This window comes from Mustela nivalis (genome assembly GCF_964662115.1).
Source record: "Mustela nivalis genome assembly, chromosome: 1".
Taxonomy (NCBI): Eukaryota; Metazoa; Chordata; class Mammalia; order Carnivora; family Mustelidae; genus Mustela; species Mustela nivalis.
In genome coordinates this window covers 205860145-205885240 of record NC_139020.1, presented here as the reverse complement: position 1 = coordinate 205885240, position 25096 = coordinate 205860145, and the positions used below count along the sequence as shown (strand labels likewise).

General features: G+C 38.5%; 2 protein-coding genes across 2 annotated transcripts; both read left to right on the top strand.

Moving 5' to 3' along the window:
* Nucleotides 1-277: 277 nt before the first annotated feature.
* Nucleotides 278-1216, top strand: LOC309842442 (olfactory receptor 7A10-like; the record flags this gene model as incomplete). Its single annotated transcript, XM_082686616.1, has 1 exon — nucleotides 278-1216. The coding sequence occupies one exon, from the start codon at nucleotides 278-280 to the stop codon at nucleotides 1214-1216; it is 939 nt and encodes a 312-aa protein (XP_082542742.1).
* Nucleotides 1217-16630: 15414 nt separating this feature from the next.
* Nucleotides 16631-17569, top strand: LOC309842434 (olfactory receptor 7A10-like; the record flags this gene model as incomplete). The annotated part of the gene is made up of 1 exon (XM_082686592.1): nucleotides 16631-17569. The coding sequence occupies one exon, from the start codon at nucleotides 16631-16633 to the stop codon at nucleotides 17567-17569; it is 939 nt and encodes a 312-aa protein (XP_082542718.1).
* Nucleotides 17570-25096: the final 7527 nt, after the last annotated feature.

The following is a 25096-nucleotide window of genomic DNA, read 5'->3' as shown; positions in this document are numbered from 1 at the left end:
TTATTTATTCATTTAATTTTGAGAGAGATAGAGAGAGAGAGGGAAAGGACAAGCACGGGAGGGTAAGAGGACATGAGAGAATTTGAGGCAGACTCTTGTCACTGCAGAGAGTCCAGTTTGGGGTTTGAAATCACCACCTGAGCTGAAATCAAGAGTTGGTTGCTGAAACGACTGAGCCCCCCAGGAACACCGGTCACAGCATTTCTTTTAATTCTGTGCTCACTGCTTGTGACTTTGTTATGCTCTTGTCTCTGTTCCAGCTGTTTTCAGCAGTTACATGAAACAAAGGAATCAAACTGCTGTTTCAGAATTTATCCTACTGGGGCTTTCAGAGGAGGGAGATCTGCAGCCACTGCTCCTGTGGCAGTTCCTGTCCATGTACCTGCTCACCTTCAGTGGGAACCTGCTCATCATCCTGGCCATTGTCACAGACTCCCACCTCCACACACCCATGTACTTCTTCCTCTCCAACCTGTCCTTTGTAGACATCTGTTTCACCTCAACCACCATCCCCAAGATGCTGCTGAACATCCAGACACAGGGCAAAGTGATCACCTATGCAGGCTGCCTCAGCCAGATGTATTTTTTCATGCTTTTTGTGGGAGTAGACAACTTTCTCTTGACAGTGATGGCTTATGACCGGTTTGTGGCCATCTGTCACCCACTGCACTACATGGTTATCATGAACCCCAAGTTCTGTGCCAGCCTTCTTCTGGCATGCTGGGTGTTGAGTGTTCTGGACTCTCTATTACATGACTTACTGGTTTTGCAATTGTCCTTTTGTACGCAGTTAGAAATCCCTCACTTTTTTTGTGAACTTAATCAAGTGATCCACCTTGCTTGTTCTGACACCTTCTTCAATAACCTGGCAATTTATCTTACAAGTGGACTTCTGGGTTTTATTCCACTCATTAGTATCCTTTACTCTTACTCTAGAATTGTAACCTCTATTTTGAAAATTCCGTCTTCTGGGGGCAAGTATAAAGCATTTTCCACGTGTGGGTCTCACCTTTTGGTTGTCTCTTTATTCTATGGTACAGGCTTTGGGGTGTATCTTAGTTCTGCAGCTTCTCAAAACTCGAGGACAACTGCCATAGCTTCAGTGATGTACACAGTGGTCACACCTATGCTGAATCCCTTCATCTATGGTCTGAGGAACAGAGACATAAAGCTGGCATTAAGAAAGCTCTTGAGCAGAAAGACTTTCTCTTCATAGAAGGATCCTGTGTTTCAAGATAAAGATGTGAGTAAAAGGTCTCAAGACCTTAGATGACCCAGATCATGATTTTTGTATCAGTTCATGGAAACATGATCTACAATTTATCTTTCTACACTATTCCTTCTTTTAATTTTTTTATACAGAGCAATCAACTATCTGTTTATTTTTTTCAGTTTGAAGTTAAAAAAATTCCAGTTAGTTAATAGATAGTGTAATATTAGGTTCAGGAATAGAATTCAGTAATTTATCACTTACTGACAAGGTCCAGTGCTCATAACAACAAATGCCCTCCTCAATCCCAATCACCCATTTAGCACATCCATCCCCCATATCCTCTTCAGCAACCCTTAGTTGGTCTTCTGACTTTAAGAGTCTGATTGTGGTCTATTTTCTTAAAAAAGTTTTCTTAAAATATCTATCTATCATCTATCTATCTATCTATCTATCTATCATCTATCTATCATCTATCTATTTATTTATTTATATTTCAGAGAGAGAGAGAAATAGTATGAGTCGGGGGGGAGTAGAGAGAGAGGGAGAAAATCTCAACCAGACTCCAGGTTGAATGAGGAGCCACTTGCGGAGCTTGATCTCACCACCTGCAGATGATGACCCCGGCCAAAATTAAGAGTCAGTTGCCTAACAGACTGTGCCATCCAGGTGCCCTGTATTTTGCCCAATTTTAAGTTACCAATTTTAAATTCCAATCACAGTCCTAATGAGCCATAGTAACCTGGCCAGCAACATCACCTTAGAGTCTTTGGGTTTGGTTTGGAGGAAAAAGTATTGCATTCATTGCTATTTTACAATCTTCACTCAGGGGAAACTGGTTGCATCAACTGAAGATATGGGTCAGTGATTGATCTCAGGTCGGAGAGTGAAATAGAGATTATGACCTATCAGAGCAGTGATACGGTCACTCTTTTATTCATGATTTTTAAAGGGATTTTTTTTCTTTTGTTTTCCTTAGTTACACAAATTGGATGAGCCCTTAGTTGCCCATCGTTTTTGTTTTATGGAGACACCATGAATAATTTTCCATTTTGAGAAATCCCCGTGGCTCTCACAGTTTAGATGAGAATGATGAATTCTTATATGAACTATGAATATCAAACCTCAGATGGTTGTGGGCTGTTGACATTTTCTGTTGACATCCCCCAGTTCAGGATGGGCTGACCACAGGACAAATCCATTTCAATCTGAGCATGTTCATGGCACCTATGCTGCAGGGGAGAAGTTCTGGAGAGCTTGTCAAGGAGGCCATTACAGCCTCACCAAGTCATTTATCAGTGACCTTATTTTATGACCTCTGAACTCTTATTTTGGGTATACTTTGGGGTTGAGGTATTGAATCACATAACATAGGTTCATCACATCACAACACCCTTGTCTTCCTCTATGTCATATAAAGCTATTTATGGCATTGACATTCTAAGAGTATGCCAATTTTTTCATCCCTTTTTTTGTCATGGTAAAAAATATATAAAATTTATTATTTTGAACATTTTGAAGCATTCAGTTATGTGGCATCAAAGATTTTCTCCCCATTGAGCAACCAAAGTCCCTATCCATCCCCAGAACTTTCTCATCATCTCAAACTGAACCTTCTGTTCCCATGGAACACTAACTCTCCATTGCCCCTCTGGCCAGCCCCTGGTTCCCACCATCTTACCTCATCTCTCTAAAAGTGGGTCTTGTAGGTGCCTCATATAGATGGAACTGTATATTATTTGTCCTTTTGTATTTGGCTGCTCTCACTTAGCATAATGTTGGTGAGGTTCATCCATGTCATAGCCTGTGCCAGAATTCTATTCTTTTTACAGAATAGAATGAATGACAAATGGTATTCCACTGTCTGTGGTCACCATGTTTTATTCATCTGTGATTTTGTTGATGGAGATTGGGGTTGTATCCACATTTTGGCTACTGTAACTGAAGCTTTATGACAAGTGGTGTCCAAATATCTGTTCTAGTCACTGCTACAAATTCTTAGGGGGCATATAAGTAGGCATATACCCACTGGTGAAACTACTGGATCATATGATAATTCCGTGTTTCAGTTTTTGAGGAACTGGCACACAGTTTCCCACAGAAGCTGTGCCATTTTTAAAATTCTCATCAGCAAAACATCACCAGGCTCCAATTTCCCCATGTCCTCACCAACTCTTATTTTCTGTTTTATCTTTGAAAATAGCCATCCTAGTGTGTGTGAAGTGGGGCTATAGTATGGTTTTGGTTTGCATTTCCCTAAAGATATTTATGTTACCCATCTTTCATGTACTAAGTATTGATTCCTATATCTGCTTTGGAGAAGTGTCTCTTTGTGTGTGTGAAGTGGTTTTGGTTTACATTTCCCCAATAATTAATGGTGTTGCACATCATTTTTGTGTTAAATATCAGTTCCATATCTTCTTTGGAGAAATATTTATTTGAGTCCATTGCCTGTTTTTTTTTTCACCATTAATTTTATATTTTAAATTATTTTAAATTTTGATTCTGGTGTAGTTAACATATAGTGTAATGTTAGATTCAGTTGTACAATATAGTGATTCACTACCTCCTTAGATCATCCAGTGTTGGTCAGGGGCAGTGCACTCCATAATCCCCATCACCTACTTCACCCATGACTCCTATTTCCCCTCAGGTAACCATCAGTTTGTTTTCTAAAGAGTCTGTTTCAAGTTTGTTTTTCTCTCTTTTTCCATTGCTCATTTGTTTTTTTTTCTTAACTTCTTCTTATGAGTGAAATCATGTGGTATTTGTCTTTCTATGGCTGACTTATTTCACGTAGCTTTGCATTCTGTAGCTCTGTCCATGGATTGCAAATAGGAAGATTTCATTCTTTTTTATGACAGTAATATTCTAAGTATAATTATATAATATCTTCTTTTAAGTTTTTATTTTATTTATTTTTTTTCAATTTATTTATTTTCAGAAAAACAGTATTCATTATTTTTTCACCACACCCAGTGCTCCATGCAATCCGTGCCCTCTATAATACCCACCACCTGGTACCCCAACCTCCCACCCCCCTGCCACTTCAAACCCCTCAGAGTGTTTTTCAGAGTCCATAGTCTCTCGTGATTCACCTCCCCTCTTCTTTAACCATTCATCTGTTCATGGATTCTTGGTTTGCTTCTATGGCTTAGCTACTATAAATAATGCTGCTGTAAAAATGTAATCCTTTGAATTTTGAATTTTGGGGGTAGTTATTCACCCAGAAGTGTGTTTACTGGATCATAAAATAGTTCTATTTTTAACTTTTGAGGAACCTCCATACTGTTTTCCATATTGGTTTCACCTGTTTGCATTCCCACCAACAGTGCAAGAGAGTTTCTTTTTCACCAAATCATTGCCAACAGTTGTTCTTTCGGTTTTTTTTTTAATACTTTTTTTAGCATCATTTCTGAATATCTTCTCCCATTCCATGGGCGGCCTCTTTGCTTTGTTGACTGTTTTCTTTGCTGTGCAGAAGGTTTTGATCTTGATGTAGTGCCAAAAGTTCATTTTTGCTTTTCTTTTTTTTCCATTTTTTTAAATTTATTTTTTATTTTCAGCATAACAGTACTCATTATTTTTGTACCACACCCAGTGCTCCATGCAATCTGTGCCCTCTATAATACCACCACCTGGTACCCCGACCTCCCAACCCCGCCCCTTCAAAACCCTCAGATTGTTTTTCAGAGTCCATAGTCTCTCATGGTTCACCTCCATTTTCACCTTTCTTTTGAGGGGGCGGAGGGTGTGAGGTTGGGTGAGCCTGGTGGTGGGTATTATGGAGGGCAGGTATAGCATGGAACACTGGGTGTGGTATATAAACAATGAATTCTGGTACACTGAAAGGAAATAAAAAATTAAGAAAAGCAGACAAGACACATAATTACATGATTTCATGTATATGAAGTCTCTAAAGTCACCACTTTTCGAAATAGAAACTAGAACAGTTGTTGCCTGAAACCAAGGGAAGGGGGAATGGGAATTGTTCAATGTGTACAGAATTTCAGCTCTGCAAGAAGGAAAAGTTCTGGAGCTCTGTTGTTAATACTGCTGGGCTGTACAGTTAAAGATGGATAAGATCTAAATTTTATGATATCTGTTTTACTGTAATAAAAAAAGAATAAAATAAAGTTAAAAAATGTATTTTTTGGGTCTTTTGTTATTGAATTTTTGTACATGTTTTGGATATTAATTTGTAATCAAGTATGTGGTTTGCCAATTTTTTCTTTGTGGCTTGCCTTTTCACCTGGGAAATAGTGCCTTTCAATGCACACATAGTTTGAACTTATGGAAGTACTTTTTTCTCTGGTTGCCCATGTCCTTGGTATTATATACTGGAAATCTTGGTCAAATCCAATATCATAAATATGTACTTTTGTGTTTCCTTCTATGTACTTACAGTGTTATTTCTTGTGGTTAGATCTGTGATCCATTTGGAGTCATGTTTGTAGATCATGGGCAGAAAGGTTACCTTCAAGATTTTGCAGATGGAAATCTTGGTTTCCCATCACTATTTCTTGGAATGGCTGTCTGGTTACCATTGAACTGTCCTGGCAATATAAAAACTCATTCAATCATATACATGAGAGTTTATATATATGGGCTTTCTCCTAGCCCAGTGATTTCTGTTTCTGTTTTTGTTGTTGTTATTAAAAACAGATTGGTTTAAAAGTAAAATTTGGTAGTTCTGAAAATCAGGTTTCCCCCTCTCCCTGGGATTATTTTTTATGAAAGTATAATAACATACTTTGTTATATTAGCTTCAGGTGTATAACAATGATCCAACAATTGTGTATACTTTTCAGTGTTCATGAAGATAGGTGTAGTCTTAACCCTCTTTATTTATCTCATCCATCTCCTCACCCACCTCACCTTTGGCAATCACCATTTTCTTTTCTGTATTTAAGAGTCTGTGTTTTCTTGTCTCTCTTTTCCTGGTTTGTTCATACATTTCGTTTCCTCAATTCCATATATGATTGACATCAAATGGTATTGGTCTTTTTCAGACTGACTTATTTCACTCAGTACTATACCTTTAGCTCCATCTATGTGGAAAACTTGCATACTATATTATGTTTTTTTTTTTGGCCTTGTAAAAGTGTCCATTCTTTCTCTATTTTATCAGTCTATACGTTTTCAGTTTTCTTTCAGTATTATAGTAGCAAGAGTGTATGCACAACATTGTTACAGGATGACTTTTCCACAAGGTGATCTTGATCCTGGACATGCCACCACGAAATCTGCACTGACACTCAACTATTTTCATAAAAAAAGTCAGCCTGTAGCCAAAATACAAGCAAGCATCTCTGCTATCTGAATGCTGTCTCACTGCCCAGGGGCAGGTTTCAATTATCATCCTTAGCCCCTTATTACTGGTCAGCAAGTATGAAGTACAGGAAATATCTTGACTGTACCTTAACAGTCTAACTGCCACATTGACTACCCTGATACCCCTTCTTGGAGTGCTCTTACCCCTTTCCCTGACATCAAGACTGAGGACATTATAAGCTTATTTGGGAAGCCTTCATTCATTGCCCCTGAAAGAGTCAATTATGTTGGTGTTCTCTTCATCAGGTGTCAGGGCCATTTCAGGTTAGTACATTCATTTGTTGTTCAGTCTCTTGCCATGTTTTAACTCTGAGCCATATCTTACACTTTTCTTAATCCCCAGGATGTACCTTAGTACCTCTGTATCTACCCCTGCTATCCAAGTGTTTGCAAGATGCCCAAAGAGGCTAATGGTCGAGCCACGTTAAACAGAAACCGTGTACAATGAAGGAGAAAGAGGTGCAGAACAGGAAAAGCATTGTGGGGGCTGGGGGATCCATGATCATGAGCCAACAGGAGAGGGTTCAGATGGGAGAAAGAAGAGATTTAGGGAACATGGAATCTCTCTTCCAAATAAAGAGTTGCATATTCATTATGGGGTACTCTGGCTTAGTGAGACCCTCTACAGGGAGAGGACCTCCTTGTGAGATCAAAGAGTTTAATGGGATGAGAGACGATCATGGAATGCCCAGGCGGTGTCCTAATACCAACACTGGGACTAGTTTGCATTCTGTGTTTCTGACCAAGTCTTTCAATGGGAAGTGAGACAAAAGACTATTTCATTAATGAGACTCCTGGGAATTCAGCCTCTGTAGCCACAGAAATTGAAAATGTCTCTGCTGCACCCCCTGCCTTCATCTTTTCTAATCTCAGGTGATACAAACACATAACTGTGCCTTCCAAAGCCTTCATGAATAGGACTGTCTTTTCCTTTTCTGGGGGCATAACTTCCAACCTCATCAATCATCCATGGGAGAAAATGGGTCAGGGATCTCATACTGTTCTGTGATAACATCTGGGTGAGTCACAAGTGCTGGGGACCTGTTGTGTGGTGGGAAGGACCCCTTTTGTTGGTGATTATTGTTGGGGGATTGACAGGGACAATATGTAAAGGAGAGTTTAATAAAGCTAAGGCCTGCCTGTTCAGGCTTTGATTCTGAAGAGAAACTCTGCCTACACTAAGCCACCTCTCTCTGAGCTGTCTTCTCTGGAGTAATGTTTAATCATATAGACTCCATTCCTCAACAGTCTTTCCTCTGTTTCATTCCTTGTTCTTTCATTTTTGAGAGTGACTATCATTATTCAGCCATTTGTTATTGTAGTCTTTCAACAAACATTTTTTCAGTATTTAGCATATGATAAACACTACCATTTATTGTGGAAACAAATAAGATGTTGTTTCTTCTCTCAAGGTACTCACTGCATAAACGAAGTGAGAGATGTAAAAATAAGTAAACATGGTATCGTGAGGTTGCATTGAAATCTGTAGAAGTATTCAAAAAGTTGACTTATTCTTTGAATATTTTTTTCCCAAAAGTTAACTCTTTTATGGGACTTAGTGAAGGCTTCACAGACAAGATTATAATGGAACTGACCATTGAAGAAGGTGTTTTGGTCCCTCCAGGGGCACATTGGGTATGATCCATCCAGCAAGAAACAGCAGATGAGGAAATTTAGAAATTAATTGAACTAGAAGTTGTGCTGCTATGATTAGAAACACTTCTTACTGATCTGACCAACAATCAGTAGCAGGATATGCAAAATGGGTGAATAGGCAACTGGCCTAGTAGGAAATCGTATGTTAAGAAAAAATCAAGTGTTTTGGCTACAGGGTTGAAATATAATTCTGAAAGTAGTGAAGCATAAGTGCAGGTTTTAAAGGTCAGGGGATATCTATGCATAGATCTGCTCTGTGGAAAATTGACATAGGTTACTGTAAAGATCAAACTGTTACTGTGTTCAGAGTGTGAGAGGGACATTGAGGGATAGAAGTAGCACCATGAGCCTGAGATGTGAGACACGTGATGGGTCTCAGAGGGGGTAGACATCATGGATACAAAAAAATCAGATGATTTTTTTTCATTCATTATTATGTTTTTTTCCAGAAAGTGTACCAGACATCTTTTCTTTATCATTTGTATGTATTAGTTAATAGTACAAACAGTTCTAGACTTATCATATCATAGTCATCATTTTATTGAAAGCTTTCAAAAAGTATCAATTTGTTATCAGTCTTATTTTATGGTTGGAAGTGTCCCTGACAACAGTGATACTGCTTACAGAAAACATGTAATAGAGCCCAAGATGTTGTCAGTGTTCCGTGTTTCCAAAGGTTTGCATTTCATTAATAATTTTTTTTCTTCATTAATAATTTTAAGTTTTATTCAACTTTAGTTTTTGAACAGTTTTACATTTACACACACAACAAATTGCTGTGATAGTTCGGAGAGTTCTCACAAGCTCCTTTCCCAGTTTCTGGTCTTATCATTACATTGTATCTGTTATACATGTTATGTGTAATCCTCTTATCTGCTGAGCTTCCATACACGTGAATTTTCTGAGGCCTCCTTTGTTCTTGAAGTAATTGATAGTTTTGAGCAGTACTAGGTGGGTGTCCTATAAAATTATCTTTCATGGACTTGCCTCCTTGTTCTTTTCTTTCTGAGTAGGCTAGGACTATGGGTGTGGGATAAGAAGACCAGAGAGGTAAATTGCCATATTCATCTCATGATATCAAGGGTACACACTATCAACATGACTGACCCCCATTGGTGTTGCTGCTGATTCGCTGGGTGCCTGGGGTTTTCCAGATTTCTCTACTGTGGTTACTTCCCTCCCACTTTTTTTTTTTTCCATACTGTACTCTTGTAGGGACTTTTCTAAGTGTAGCCTTATTCCTAAGTAGTGGGAATTATCCTCCACCTCCTTGAAAATGACACGTATTGCATAAAGCACGGGGTGTGGTGCAAAAACAATGAATATTGTTATGCTGAAAATAAATTTAAAAGAAGAAAAAAAGAAAATGGAATATCTATGCACATCCTTGGTATTCTTCTGCCCTCTAGTGTGCCTCTTCTCCATTTTTTCCCACTTATTTACGCTGGTGTGCACTCCTTGATATTGGTAATATAGTCTGTGTTTTAACCCAGTAGTATTTCATTTTGTCGCCCAATTTGTTCCAGCTTTAGCAATAGAGAACTCCTTCAGTCACCTAATATGTCTCTTTAGCATGTCTCTATTCTTGGCTTTTTAGGGTAATATTTCATTACTGTCTTACAGTAAAAGAAACTTCAGCTTCAGCTTCAGCTTCCTGTATTTTACCCCCCGAGCCCTAGAATCAGTGATTCCTGCAAGGACTCATTTTATTGATCTGTTTCATTTTATTGGATCATTGGATCAGCACCGGGATCTGGGTGCCAGGTGTGCTTGCTGCTGCCAGGGTCTCTATACACCCACACCTGATGTATACTCTGTGTATATGTGCATACACACACACACACACACACACACACAGATAGATAGAGATAGAGATAGCGATAGAGATAGGGATAGAGATAGGGCTAGATATATACAACTCTCTGTAACTTTGTTAAGCTGAAACAAGTTCATACTGATGGCTCCAGCTCCCATTTATTGCCACATGGATCACCCTAACCTCTCCACCTTGCTTACATGTAAACCCCAACACCAAATGGCCCACGATTTACTTTCCATTTCTTTATATGTTCAGTTTCAGTTCACATGTGTAGCGTATCAGCATCATTAGCAGTTCTTTCTGGGATACACCTCTATTAACTATAGTAGAATCATTCTGTACACTTTCATCTCCAGTTTCACTGGCACCACTCAGTCTCCAGATCACATATTTCTGCATTTTTCCCCTTTTTTTAATTTAATTTTTTATTTTTATTTTTATTTTTTTAATTTATTTTTTTTATATATTTTTTTAAATATAATTTTTTATTTTTTATAAACATATATTTTTATCCCCAGGGGTACAGGTCTGTGAATCACCAGGTTTACACACTTCACAGCACTCACCAAAGCACATACCCTCCCCAATGTCCATAATCCCACCCCCTTCTCCCAAACCCCCTCCCCCCAGCAACCCTCAGTTTGTTTTGTGAGATTAAGAGTCACTTATGGTTTGTCTCCCTCCCAATCTCATCTTGTTTCATTTATTCTTCTCGTACCCACTTAAGCCCCCATGTTGCATCACCACTTCCTCATATCAGGGAGATCATATGATAGTTGTCTTTCTCTGCTTGACTTATTTCGCTAAGCATGATACTCTCTAGTTCCATCCATGTTGTTGCAAATGGCAAGATTTCATTTCTTTTGATATTTCTGCATTTTTGCCCACATGCTTCATTGAGATTTTCTTCATGCCATTATATATAGTTAGATTGTTTTTTATTTTGTCACATGGAACATTACATTCTGGGATTTTCTCACTCCTCTGTGTTTTCTGTGTATGATTTGTATTTTTTTAATTAATTAATTTTTTTCAGCATAACAGTATTCATTGTTTTTGCACCACACAGAGTGCTACACAATATGTACCCTCTCTAATACCCACCACCTGGTTCCCCAACCTCCCCGTCCCTTCAAAACCCTCAGATTGTTTTTCAGAGTCCATAGTCTCTCATGGTTCACCTCCCATTCCAATTTCCCTCAACTCCCTTCTCCTCTCCATCTCCCCTTGTCTTTCATGCTATTTGTTATGCTCCATAAATAAGTGAAACCATATGATAATTGACTCTCTCTGCTTGACTTATTTCACTCAGCATAATCTCTTCCAATCCTGTCCATGTTGCTACAAAAGTTGGGTATTCCTCCTTTCTGATGGAGGCATAATACTCCATAGTGTATATGGACCACATCTTCCTTATCAATTCATCCGTTGAAGGGCAACTTGGTTCTTTCCACAGTTTGGCCATCATGGCCATTGCTGCTATAAACATTGGGGTACAGATGGCCCTTCCTTTCACGACATCTGTATCTTTGGGGTAAATACCCAGGAGTGCAATTGCAGGGTCATAGGGAAGATCTATTTTTAATTTCTTGAGGAATCTCTACACTGTTCTCCAAAGAGGCTGCACCAACTTGCATTCCCACCAACAGTGTAGGAGGGTTACCCTTTCTCCACATCCCCTCCAACACATGTTGTTTCCTGTCTTGCTAATTTTGGCCATTCTAACTGGTGTAGGGTCATATCTCAATGTGGTTTTACTTTGAATCTCCCTGATGGCTACTGATCATGAACATTTTTTTAATGTGTCTGATAGCCATTTGTATGTCTTCATTGGAGAAGTCTCTGTTCATATCTTCTGCCCATTTTTTGATATGATTGTTTTGTGTGTGTTGAGTTTGAGGATTTCTTTACAGATCCTGGAAATCAACCTTTTGTCTGTACTGTCATTTGCAAATATCTTCTCCCATTCCATGGGTTGCCTCTTTGTTTTGTTGACTGTTTCCTTTGCTGTGCAGAAGCTTTTGATTTTGATGAAGTCCCAAAGGTTCATCTTCGCTTTTGTTTCCTTTGCCTTTGGAGACATATCTTGAAAAAAGTTGCTGTGGCTGATATCGAAGAGATGACTGTCTATGTTCTCCTCTAGGATTCTGATGGATCCCTGTCTCACGCTGAGGTCTTTTATCCATTTTGACTTTATCTTTGTGTATGGTGTAAGAGAATGATCGAGTTTCATTCTTCTACATATAGCTGCCCAGTTTTCCCAGAACCATTTATTGAAGAGACTGTCTTTTTCTACTGTATATTTTTTCCTGTTTTGTCGAAGTTTAATTGACTACAGAGTTGAGGGTCCATATCTGGGCTCTCTACTCTGTTCCACTTGTCTGTGTGTCTGTTTTTATGCCAGTACCATGCTGTCTTGGTGATCACAGCTTTGTAGTAAAGCTTGAAATCAGGTAACGTGATGCCCCCAGTTTTATTTTTGTTTTTCAACATTTCCTTAGTGATTTGTGGTCTCTTCTGATTCCATACAAATTTTTGGATTATTTGCTCCAGCTCTTTGAAGAATACCGGTGGAATTTTGATTGGAATGGCATTAAAAGTATTGATTGCTCTAGGCAGTATAGACATTTTAAGAGTGTTTATTCTTCCGATCCAAAAACATGGAATGGTCTTCCATCTTTTTGTGTCTTCTTCGATTTCTTCATGAGTGTTCTGTAGTTCCTCAAATATAGATCCTTTACCTCTTTGGTTAGGTTTATTCCCAGGTATCTTCTGGTTCTTGGTGCTGTAGTAAGTGGAATTGATTCTCTAATATCCTTTTCTGTATTTTCATTGTTAATACATAACAAAGCCACTGATTTCTGTTCATTGACTTTGTATCCTGCCATGGTGCTGAATTGTTGTTTGAGTTCTAGTAGTTTGGGGGTAGAGTCTTTTGGGTTTTCCATATAAAGAATCATGTCATCTGCGAATAGAGAGAGTTTTACTTTTTCATTGCCAATTTGGATACATTTTATTTTTCTTTGTTGTCTGATTGCTGTTGCTAGGACTTCTAATACTATGCTGAACAAGAGTGGTGAGAGTGGGCATCCTTGTCATGTTCCTGATCTCAACGGGAAGGCTGCAAGCTTTTTCCCATTGAGGATGATATTTGCCGTGGGTCTTTCATAGATAGATTTGATGAAGTTCAGGAATGCTCCCTCCATCCCTATAATTTGAAGCGTTTTAATCAGGAATGGATTCTGGATTTTGTATTTTTTAAAAATTTTTTTATTTTTCAAATTTCTTTTCAATGTACCAGCATTCATTGTTTATGCACCACCCCCAGTGCTCCATGCAATACATACCCACCAGGCTCACCCTTCCTCCCATGTCCCGCCCTGTCAAGACCCTCAGATTGTTTTTTAGAGTTCATAGTCTCTCATGGTTCATATCCCCCTCCAATTTTCCCCAACTCCCTTTTCCTCTCCATTTCCCCATATCCTCCATGTTTTTCCTTATGCTCCACAAATAAGTGAAACCATATGATAATTGACTCTCTCTGCTTGACTTATTTCACTCAGCATGTCTCTTCCAGTCCATCCATGTTGCTACAAATGTTGGTTATTCATCCTTTCTGATGGAGACATAATATGCCATAGTGTATATGGACCACATATTCCTTACTTATTCATGGTTGAAGGGTATCTTGGTTCTTCCCACAGTTTGGCGCCCATGGCCATTGCTTCTATGAACATTGGGGTACAGATGGCCTTTATTTTCAGTACATCTGTATCTTTGGGGTAAATACCCAGTAGTGCAATTGCATGTCATAGGGAAGCTCCATTTTTAATTTCTGAAGGAATCTCCACACTGTTCTCCAAAGTGGCTGCACCAAATTACATTCTCACGAACAGTGGAAGAGGGTTCCCCTTTCTCCACATCCCCTCCAACACATGTTGTTTCCTGTCTTATTAATCTTGGCCATTCTTACTGGTGTAAGGTAATATTTCAATGTGGTTTTGATTTGAATCTCCCTAATGGCTAGGGAACGTTTTTGAACGTTTTTTAATTTGTCTTCATTGGAGAAGTGTCTATTCATGTCTTCTCTCCATTTTTTTGACACGATTATCTGTTTTGTGTGTGTTGAGTTTGATTTGTATTTGTAACATTGTTGAACCATGTATTAGTCTATTGGTTTTTCCTGTTTTTAATTATGTTTTATTTTATAAAATACAATCACCTTCTTTAGGAACAGAAATCGTATTTTTTCTTCCTTTCTAAGTTTCATGCCTTCCCTTTCCTTCCTTTCCCTTTCCTTTCTCTTTTCTCACCTTCCTTCCTTCCTCCCTCCCTCCTTTCTCTGTCATCTTCTCCTTTTCCTCTTTCTTTCTTTCTTTCTTTCTTTCTTTCTTTCTTTCTTTCTTTCTTCTTCACTGGTTCATTGCTTTGCATGTAATTTGGAAAGCTGTGTGTAAAGAAGTTATAAAAGCAGGCATTCTTGCCTTGTTCTTATCTTAGGGTTGTTTCAGACTTTCACTATTAAGAATGAAGGTGGGTTTTCATATGTGAGCTATATCACATTGAGGTAGTTTCCTCTTGTTCTGAATTTTTCCAATGTTGCTATTATGAAATAATGCAGAATTTTGTCATTTTTTTCTACATCAGTTGAGATAATCCTGCCTTTTATCCTTCATTCTGTTACTGTGGTGTATTACAGGGAGGGGTTTTCATAAATTAAACCATCCTTGCCTTCCAAGAATGCATCCCACTTGGTCATGATGCATAATCCTTTTATACAGCATGAACAAAAGGCTGCTATATTCAGTTGTAATATTTAGTCAAAGATTCCCATGGAATGTTGATCTGTACTCCTCTTTTTTTGCAACGTCTTTGGCTTCAGTGTAAGTGCAGTACTGTCCTCTTGGAATAAAGTAGGAAGTGTTTGCCCTTTGAAATTTTTTGGAAGAGTTTGAGAAGGATTGGTGTTCATCCTTCTAATTCTGTGTGGATCTCGTGATCTTTAATCATGACTACTCCATTAAAATGTTGAAATTATAAAATGCAATCCTCCTAGGAGAAAGAAGCTCTGTGGCTCATGGTATAGCCTTTCCTCTGCTTTCTAATACAGTTGTGCTTCAGCTACAAGGGGTACACAATACTACAATACTGGAAAACACTGTATTTCTCCTTCTCTGCACTCTGTGCTTGCCTCCTTGCATGTGTGTGTGTATGTGTGTGTGTTTCTGTGTGTTTGTCTGTGTTTCTGTGCGTGTGTGTGTGTAGAGAATAGAGAAGTTAACATTAGAGTACACACTGGTTAAACATTTAGAGCAAGCTGAGCTGTTTAGTTAATAAAAAAATGCAGAGTGTAGACCAACTACTGAGGATAGAGAGAGAAAGAGAAAGAATTGTGGAGGAATAAATTTTTTCCATTTGTATATATATTTCCATTTGTATATATTACAGAAAATATATAATATATATATGTACATATATGTATATACACGCATATATACACACAGACGTACATATATATGTACACACACACACACACACACACACACACACAGAATGACAATGTCCATTGCCTTAGAACGTTTCCAAAGATGTAGGAGACTTTGACATCCTCTCTCTTCTCCTACATCCAGCACCTGTTCTTTTGGTGTTACCTATCCTGCTCACAGCTTTCTCTTTGATGTTGCCCTACAGTTTCAGTGAGCTCTTGTCTAAGGCTCTTTGCACAGGCTCTTTCTCTGCCTTATGTGTTTTTCTCAAAATTATGTGCATGGTTCAAGAATCCACTATCCTCAGCTTTCCTGCTCAAAATCCCCTTATCAGAGAAGAGACACTGGAAAGTTTTCTCATCCATGTTGTACTACCCTGTCTTGCATTATTTTACTTATTAGTGAAAACCACCACTTGAAATGTCATTTGCTCACTCATTAATATTTTATTGCTCCCTCTGACACACACATACCAGACTCAATCTTGTTAAGGTCAAACACACATCACTAATTTATAATGCTCTCAACAGTGCTTGCCACAAGATAATTGGTTAAAATATTTGTCAAGTGAACAAAAAACATCTCAGGAAATTTATAGAGGACAGCAGTACTTTGGGTAAATATTTCAATTCAGGACTGCTAATTTTTTCAGTAACATGGAAAACATGGGCTTTTGAGGTCCTTGAAATTTTTAGCTTATTATTCTAGATGGATAGGTAATGTATGAGAATTAATGAGTGAAGCAATTTGAAAACAAAAATTTCACAAATCTCAGCATTTCTCTCTCTCTCTCTCTCTTTCTCTCAGGATGACTGAGAGAAAGAGAGAGAGAGAGATAGACAAGATAGATGTGTGAGAGAGAGAGAGAGAGAGAGAGAGAACACAAATGGGCAGAGGAGGAGAAGGGGAGGAAGAGCATCTGACATAGCCTCTGCTCCCAGCAGAGTCCAGTGTGGGGGTTGAATTCACCACCAGGAGATCATGACCTAAGCTGAAATCAGGAGTTGGTTGCTGAAACAGCTGAGCCCCCCAGGAACACCAGTCACGCATTTCTTTTAATTCTGTGCTCACTGTTTGTGACTTTGTTATGCTCTTGTCTCTGTTCCAGCTGTTTTCAGCAGTTACATGGAACAAAGGAATCAAACTGCTGTTTCAGAATTTATCCTCCTGGGACTTTCAGAGGAGGGAGAACTGCAGCCACTGCTCCTGTGGCAGTTCCTGTCCATGTACCTGCTCACCTTCAGTGGGAACCTGCTCATCATCCTGGCCATTGTCACAGACTCCCGCCTCCACACACCCATGTACTTCTTCCTCTCCAACCTGTCCTTTGTAGACATCTGTTTCACCTCCACCACCATCCCCAAGATGCTGCTGAACCTCCAGACACAGAGCAAAGTGATCACCTATGCAGGCTGCCTCAGCCAGATATACTTTTTCATGGTTTTTGTGGGAGTAGACAACTTTCTCTTGACAGTGATGGCCTATGACCGGTTTGCGGCCATCTGTCACCCACTGCACTACATGGTTATCATGAACTCCAAGTTCTGTGCCAGCCTTCTTTTGGCATGCTGGGTGTTGAGTGTTCTGGACTCTCTATTACATGACTTACTGGTTTTGCAATTGTCTTTTTGTACGCAGTTAGAAATCCCTCACTTTTTTTGTGAACTTAATCAAGTGATCCACCTTGCTTGTTCTGACACCTTCTTCAATAACCTGGCAATTTATGTTACAAGTGGAATTCGGGGTTTTATTCCTCTCATTGGTATCCTTTACTCTTACTCTAGAATTGTAACCTCTATTTTGAAAATTCCGTCTTCTGGGGGCAAGTATAAAGCATTTTCCACGTGTGGGTCTCACCTCTTGGTTGTCTCTTTATTCTTTGGTACAGGCTTTGGGGTATATTTTAGTTCTGCAGCTTCTCAAAACTCGAGGACAACTGCCATAGCTTCAGTGATGTACACAGTGGTCACACCCATGCTGAACCCCTTCATCTATGGTCTGAGGAACAGAGACATAAAACTGGCACTAAGAAATCTCTTGATCAGAAAGACAGTCTCTGCATAGAAGGATCTTTTGTTTCAAGAAAAAGAAGTGAATAACAGGTATCAAGACCCTAGATGACCCAGATCATGATTTTTGTATCAGTTCATGAAAGATGATCTACAGTTTAACTTTGTTCACTATTCAGTCTTTAATTTTTTCATACATAACAACCAACTATCTGTTTATTTTTTTCAGTTCAAAGTTTAAAAAAAAATTCCAGTTGGTTAACAGATAGTGTAATATTAGGTTCAGGAATAGAATTCTATAATTCATCACTTATTTTCAACATCCAGTGCTCAACGCAACAAATGCCCTCCTCAAACTCAATCACCCATTTAGTGCATGCACCCCCCATCCCCATATACTCTCCAGCAACCCTTAGTTTGTTCTCTGTATTTTAGAGTCTGATTGTGGTCTATTTTTTAAAAAAGTTTTCTTAGAAGATTTATTGATTTATTTATTTCAGAGAGAGATAGCATAAGTGTGGTGGGCAGAGGGAGAGGGAGAGAATCTCAACCAGACTCCAGGTTGAATGTGGAGCCAGTTGTGGAGCTTGATCTCACCACAGGCAGATGATGACCTAGGCCAAAATCAAGAGTCAGTTGCCTATCAGACTGTGCCTTCCAGGTGCCCCTTATCTTGCCCAATTTTAAGCTTCCAATTTTAATTCCAATCACAGTCCTAATGGGCCATAGTAACCTGGCCAGCAACAACACCTTAGAGTCTTTGGGTTTGGTTTGGAGGTAAAAGAATTGCATTTATTGCTATTTTACAATATTCACTCAGGGGAAACTGGTTGCATCAATAGAAGATCTGGGTCAGTGATTGATCTCAGGTCGGAGAGTGAAATAGAGATTATGACCTATCAGAGCAGTGATACGGTCACTCTTTTATTCATGATTTTTAAAGGGATTTTGTTTTGTTTTGTTTTGTTTTCCTTAGTTACACATATTGGATGAGCCCTTAGTAAGCTGCCCATCATTTTTGTTTTATGGAGACACCATGAATAATTTTCCATTTTGAGAAATCCCCGTGGCTCTCACAGTTTAGATGAGAATGATGAATTCTTATATGAACTATGAATATCAAGCCTCAGATGGTTGTGGGCTGTTGACATTTTCTGTTGAAATCCCCCAGTTCAGGATGGGCTGACCACAGGACAAATCCATTTCAATTTGAGCATGTTCATGGCACCTATGCTGCAGGGGAGAAGTTCTGGAGAGCTTGTCAAGGAGTCCATTACAGCCTCACCAAGTCATTTATCAGTGACCTTATTTTATGACCTCTGAACCCTTATTTTGGGTATACTTTGGGATTGAGGTGTTGAATCACATAACATAGGCTCATCACATCACAACACCCTTGTCTTCCTCTATGTCATATAAAGCTATTTATGGCATTGACATTCTTAGAGTATGCCAATTTTTTCATCCCTTTTTTGTCATGGTAAAATATGTAAAATTTATTATTTTGAACATTTTGAAGCATTCAGTTATGTGGCATCAAAGATTTTCTCCCCATTGAGCAATCACAGCCTCTATCCATCTCCAGAACTTTCTCATCATCTCAAACTGAACCTTTTGTTCCCATTGGAACACTAACTCTCCATTGCCCCTCTGACCAGCCCCTGGCTCCCACCATCTTACCTTCTCTCTCTAAAAGTGGGTCCTCATATAGATGGAATTGTATACTATTTGTCCTTTTGTGTTTGGCTGCTTTCACTTAGCATAACGTTGGTGAGGTTCATCCATGTCATATCCTGTGCCAGAATTCTATTTTTTTTACAAAACAGAATGAACGACAAATGGTTTTCCACGGTCTGTGGTCACCACGCTTTATTCATCTGTCATTTTGTTGATGGAGATTGAGGTTGTGTCCACACTTTGGCCACTGTAACTAAAGTTTTATGACAAGTGGTGTCCAAATATCTGTTCTAGTCACTGCTACAAATTCTTAGGGGGCATATAAGTAGGCATATACCCACTGGTGAAACTGCTGGATCATATGATAATTCCGTGTTTCAGTTTTTGAGGAACGGGCACACGGGTTCCCATGGAGGCTGTGCCACTTTTAAAATTCTCATCAGGAAAACATCACCAGGTTCAAGTTTCCCCACGTCCTCACCAACGCTATTTTCTGTTTATCTTTGAAAATAACCATCCTAGTGTGTGTGAAGTGGTGTTCTATTATGGTTTTGGTTTGCATTTCCCTAAAGATATTTATGTTACCCATCTTTCATGTACTAAGTATTGATTCCTATATCTGCTTTGGAGAAGTGTCTCTTTGTGAAGTGGTATTACATTACAGTTTTGGTTTACATTACCCCAATAATTAATGATGTTACACATCGTTTTTGTGTTAAATATTAGTTCCATATCTCCTTTGGAGAAATATCTATTTGAGTCCATTGCTTGTTTTTTTTTTTTTTTTACTGTTAATTTTATTTTTTAAATTATTTTAAATTTTGATTCTGGTGTAGTTAACATATAGCGTAATGTTAGATTCAGGTGTACAATATAGTGATTTATTACCTCCATAGATCACCCAGTGTTGATCAGGGGCAGTGCACTCCATAATCCCCATCACCTACTTCACCCATGACCCCTATTTCCCCTCTGGTAACCATCAGTTTGTTCTCTAAAGAGTCTGTTTCAAGTTTGTTTCTCTCTCTTTTACCTTTGCTCATTTGTTTTGTTTCTTAAGTTCTTCAAATGAGTGAAATCATGTGGTATTTGTCTTTCTATGGCTGACTTATTTCACGTAGCTTTGCATTCTGTAGCTCTGTCCATGAATTGCAAATAGGAAGATTTCATTCTTTTTATGGTTGAGTAATATTTTATTATAAGTATAATTATATAGCATCTTCTTTAACCATTCATCTGTTCATGGATAATTGGTTGGCTTCTATGGCTTAGCTACTGTAAATAATGCTGCTGTAAAAATGTACTCCTTTGAATTTTGAATTTTGGGGGTAGTTACCAACCTAGAAGTGAGTTTACTGGATCATAAAAAAATCCTATTTTTTAAATTAATTTACTTATTTCACATAACACTATTCCTTATTTTTTCACCACACCCAGTCCTTCATGCAATCTGTGCCCTCTATAAAACCCACCACCTGGTACTCCAATCTCCCACCCCCCCCGCTACTTCAAACCCCTCAGATTGTTTCTCCGAGTCCATAGTCTCTCATGATTCACCTCCCCTTCCAACTTACCCCAACTCCCTTCTCCTCTCTAACACCCCTTATCCTCCATAATATTTGTTATGCTCCACAAATAAGTGAAACCATATGATAATTGACTCTCTCTGCTTGACTTATTTAATTCAGCATAATCTTTTCCAGTCCTGTCTATATTGCTACAAAAGTTGGGTATTCATCCTTTCTGATGGAGGCATAATACTCCATAGTGTATATGGACCATATCTTCCTTATTCATTCGTCCATTGAAGGACATCTTGGTTCTTTCCATAGGTTGGAGACCTTGGCCATTGCTGCTATAGATACTGGGGTACAGATGGCCCTTCTTTTCACGACATCTGTATCTTTGGGGTAAATACCCAGGAGTGCTATGGCAGGGTCATAGGGAAGTTCTATTTTTAATTTTTTGAGGAGTCTCCACACTGTTCTTTAAAGAGGCTGCACCAACTTGCATTCCCACCAACAGTGCAAGAGGGTTCCCCTTTCTCCACATCTTCTCCAACACATTGTTTTTTCCTGTCTTGCTAATTTTGGCCATTCTAACTGGTGTAAGGTGATATCTCAATGTGGTTTTAATTTGAATCTCCCTGATGGCTAGTGATGATGAACATTTATTCATGCGTCTGTTAGCCATTTGTATGTCTTCATTGGAGAAGTGTCTGTTCATATCTTCTGCCCATTTTTGATATGATTGTCTGTTTTGTGTGTGTTGAGTTTGAGGAATTCATTATAGATCTTGGATATCAACCCTTTGTCTGTATTGTCATTTGCAAATATCTTCTCCCATTCCGTGGGTTGCCTCTTTGTTTTCTTGATTGTTTCCTTTGCTGTGCAGAAACTTTTGATTTTGATGAAGTCCCAAAAGCTTATTTTCGCTTTTGTTTCCTTTGCCTTTGGAGACATATCTTGAAAGAAGTTGCTGTGGCTGATATCGAAGAGATTACTGCCTATGTTCTCTAGGATTCTGATGGATTCCTGTCTCACATTGAGGTCTTTTAAACATTTTGAGTTTATCTTAGTGTACGGTGTAAGAGAATGGTTGAGTTTCATTCTTCTACATATAGCTGTCCAGTTTTCCCAGCACCATTTATTGAAGAGACTGTTTTTTTTCCACTGTATATTTTTTCCTGTTTTGTCGAAGATTAATTGACCATAGAGTTGAGGGTCCATATCTGGGCTCTCTACTCTGTTCCACTGGTCTATGTTTTTATGTATTCCTGAACCTCATCAAATCTATCTATGAAGGACCCACAGCAAATATCATCCTCAATGGGAAAAAGCTTGCAGCCTTCCCATTGAGATCAGGAACACGACAAGGATGCCCACTTTCACCACTCTTGTTCAACATAGTATTAGAAGTCCTAGCAACAGCAACCAGACAAGAAAGAGAAATAAAAGGTATCCAACTTGGCAAAGAAGAAGTCAAACTCTCTCTCTTCACAAATGACACGATTTTTTATGTGGAAAACCCAAACGACTCCACCCCCAAACTATTAGAACTCATACAGGAATTCAGCAACGTGGCAGAATACAATGTCAATGTGCAGAAATCAGTGGCTTTCTTATACACTATCAATGAAAATACACAAAGGCACATTAGAGAATCGATTCCATTTACTATAGCACCAAGAACCATAAGACACCTGGGAATAAACCTTACCAAAGAGGTAAAGTATCTGTACTTGAGGAACTACAGAATACTCATGAAAGAAATCAAAGAAGACACAAAAAGATGGAAGACCATTCCATGCTCTTGGATCGGAAGAAAAAACATTCTTAAAATGTCTATACTGCCTAGAGCAATCTATACTTTTAATGCCATTCCTATCAAAATCCCACCGGTATTCTTGAAAGAGCTGGAGCAAATGATCCAAAAGTTTTTATGGAATCAGAAGAGACCCTGAATCGCTAAGGAAATGTTGAAAAACAAAAATAAAGCTGGGGGCATCACGTTACCTGACTTCAAGCTTTATTACAAAGCTGCGATCACACACAGTTTCTTGATTGTTGTGGTGTTTTCACGAGTGTATGTGAGAGCCCAAACGCTCAGAATTGTATGCTGTTAGGTGGATATACTTTATGTTAATTATTCCTCCAAAAATTGATAAAGAAAAAAGTCCTTGATACCACAAAAAAACAAAAACAAAAACAAAAACAAAACAAAACAAAACAAAAAAAAAACAAAGCTGCGATCACCAGAAAGTTCTATTTTTAACTTTTGAGGAACCTCCATACTGTTTTCCATATTGGCTTCACCTGTTTGCATTCCCACCAGCAGTGCAAGAGAGTTTCTTTTTTACCATATCATTGCCAACAGTTGTTCTTTCATTTTTTAAAAATACTTTTTTTAGTGTCATTTCTGAATATCTTCTCCCAATCCATGGGTTGCTTCTTTGTTTTGTTGACTGTTTTCTTTGCTGTGCAGAAGCTTTTGATCTTGATTAAGTGCCGAAAGTTCATTTTTGCTTTTCTTTTGAGGGGGCAGAGAGTGTGAGGTTGGGTGATCCTGGTGGTGGGTATTATGGAGGGCAGGTATTGCATGGAACACTGGTTGTGGTATATAAACAGTGAATTCTGGTACACTGAAAGAAAATAAAAAATTAAGAAAAGCAGACAAGACACATAATTACATGATTTCATGTATATGAAATCTCTAAAGTCACCACTTTTCGAAATAGAAACTAGAACAGTTGTTGCCTGAAACCAAGGGAAGGGGGAATGGGAATTGTTCAATGTGTACAGAATTTCAGCTCTGCAAGAAGGAAAAGTTCTGGAGCTCTGTTGTTAATACTGCTGGGCTGTACAGTTAAAGATGGATAAGATCTAAATTTTATGATATCTGTTTTGCTGTAATAAAAAAAGAATAAAATAAAGTTAAAAAATGTATTTTTTGGGTCTTTTGTTATTGAATTTTTGTACATGTTTTGGATATTAATTTGTAATCAAGTATGCGGTTTGCCAATTTTTTCTTTGTGGCTTGCCTTTTCACCTGGGAAATAGTGCCTTTCAATGCACACATAGTTTGAACTTATGGAAGTACTTTTTTCTCTGGTTGCCCGTGTCCTTGGTATTATATACTGGAAATCTTGGTCAAATCCAATATCATAAAGATGTACTTTTGTGTTTCCTTCGATGTACTTACAGTGTTATTTCTTGTGGTTAGATCTGTGATCCATTTGGAGTCATGTTTGTAGATCATGGGCAGAAAGGTCACCTTCAAGATTTTGCAGATGGAAGTCTTGGTTACCCACCACTATTTCTTGGAATGGCTGTCCGGTTACCATTGAACTGTCCTGGAAATATAAAAAATCATTCAATAATATACATGAGAGTTTATATATATGGGCTTTCTCCTAGCCCAGTGATTTCTGTTTCTGTTTGTGTTACTGTTTTAAAAAACATATTGCTTTAAAAGTAAAATGTGGTAACTCTGTAAATCAGGTTTCCCCCTCTCCCTGGGATTATTTTTTATGAAAGTATAATAACATGCATTGTTATATTAGCTTCAAGTGTACAACACAATGATCCAACATTTGTGTATACTGTTCAGTGTTCATGAAGATAAGTGTAGTCTTAATCCTCTTTTTTTATCTCACCCATCTCCTCACCCACCTCCACTTTGGCAATCACCATTTTCTTTCTGTATTTAAGAGTCTGTGTTTTCTTGTCTCTTTTTTCCTGGTTTGTTCATATGTTTTGTTTCTTCAATTCCATATATGATTGGCATCAACTGGTATTGGTCTTTTTCAGACTGACTTATTTCATACAGCACTAAACCTTTAGCTCCATCTATGTGGCAAACTTGCATACTATTTTATGTTTTTTTCCCCTGTAAAAGTGTCCATTCATTCTCTATTTTTCAGTCTATACATTATCAGTTTCCTTTGAGTATAGTAGCAAGAGTGTACATATAACATTGTCACAGGATGACTTTTCCACAGGGTGAGCTTGTTCCTGGATATGCCATCATGAAATCTGCACTGACACTCAACTATTTTCATAAAAAAAACATGTCAGCCTGTAGCCAAAATATAAGCATCTCTGCTATCTGAACGCTGTCTCACTGCCCAGGGGCAGGTTTCAATTATCATCCTTAGCCCCTTATTCCTGGTCAGCAAGAATGAAGTACAGGAAATACCTTGACTGTACCCTAACAGTCTAACTGTCACATGGACTGCCCTGATACCCCTTCTTGGAGTGCTCTTACCCCTTTCCCTGACATCAAGACTCAGGACAATTGTAAGCTTGTTTGGGAAGCCTTCCTTTATCTCCCCTGGAAGAGTCGATCATGTTGGTGTTCTCTTCATCAGGTGTCAGGGCCACTTCAGGTTAGTACATTCATTTGT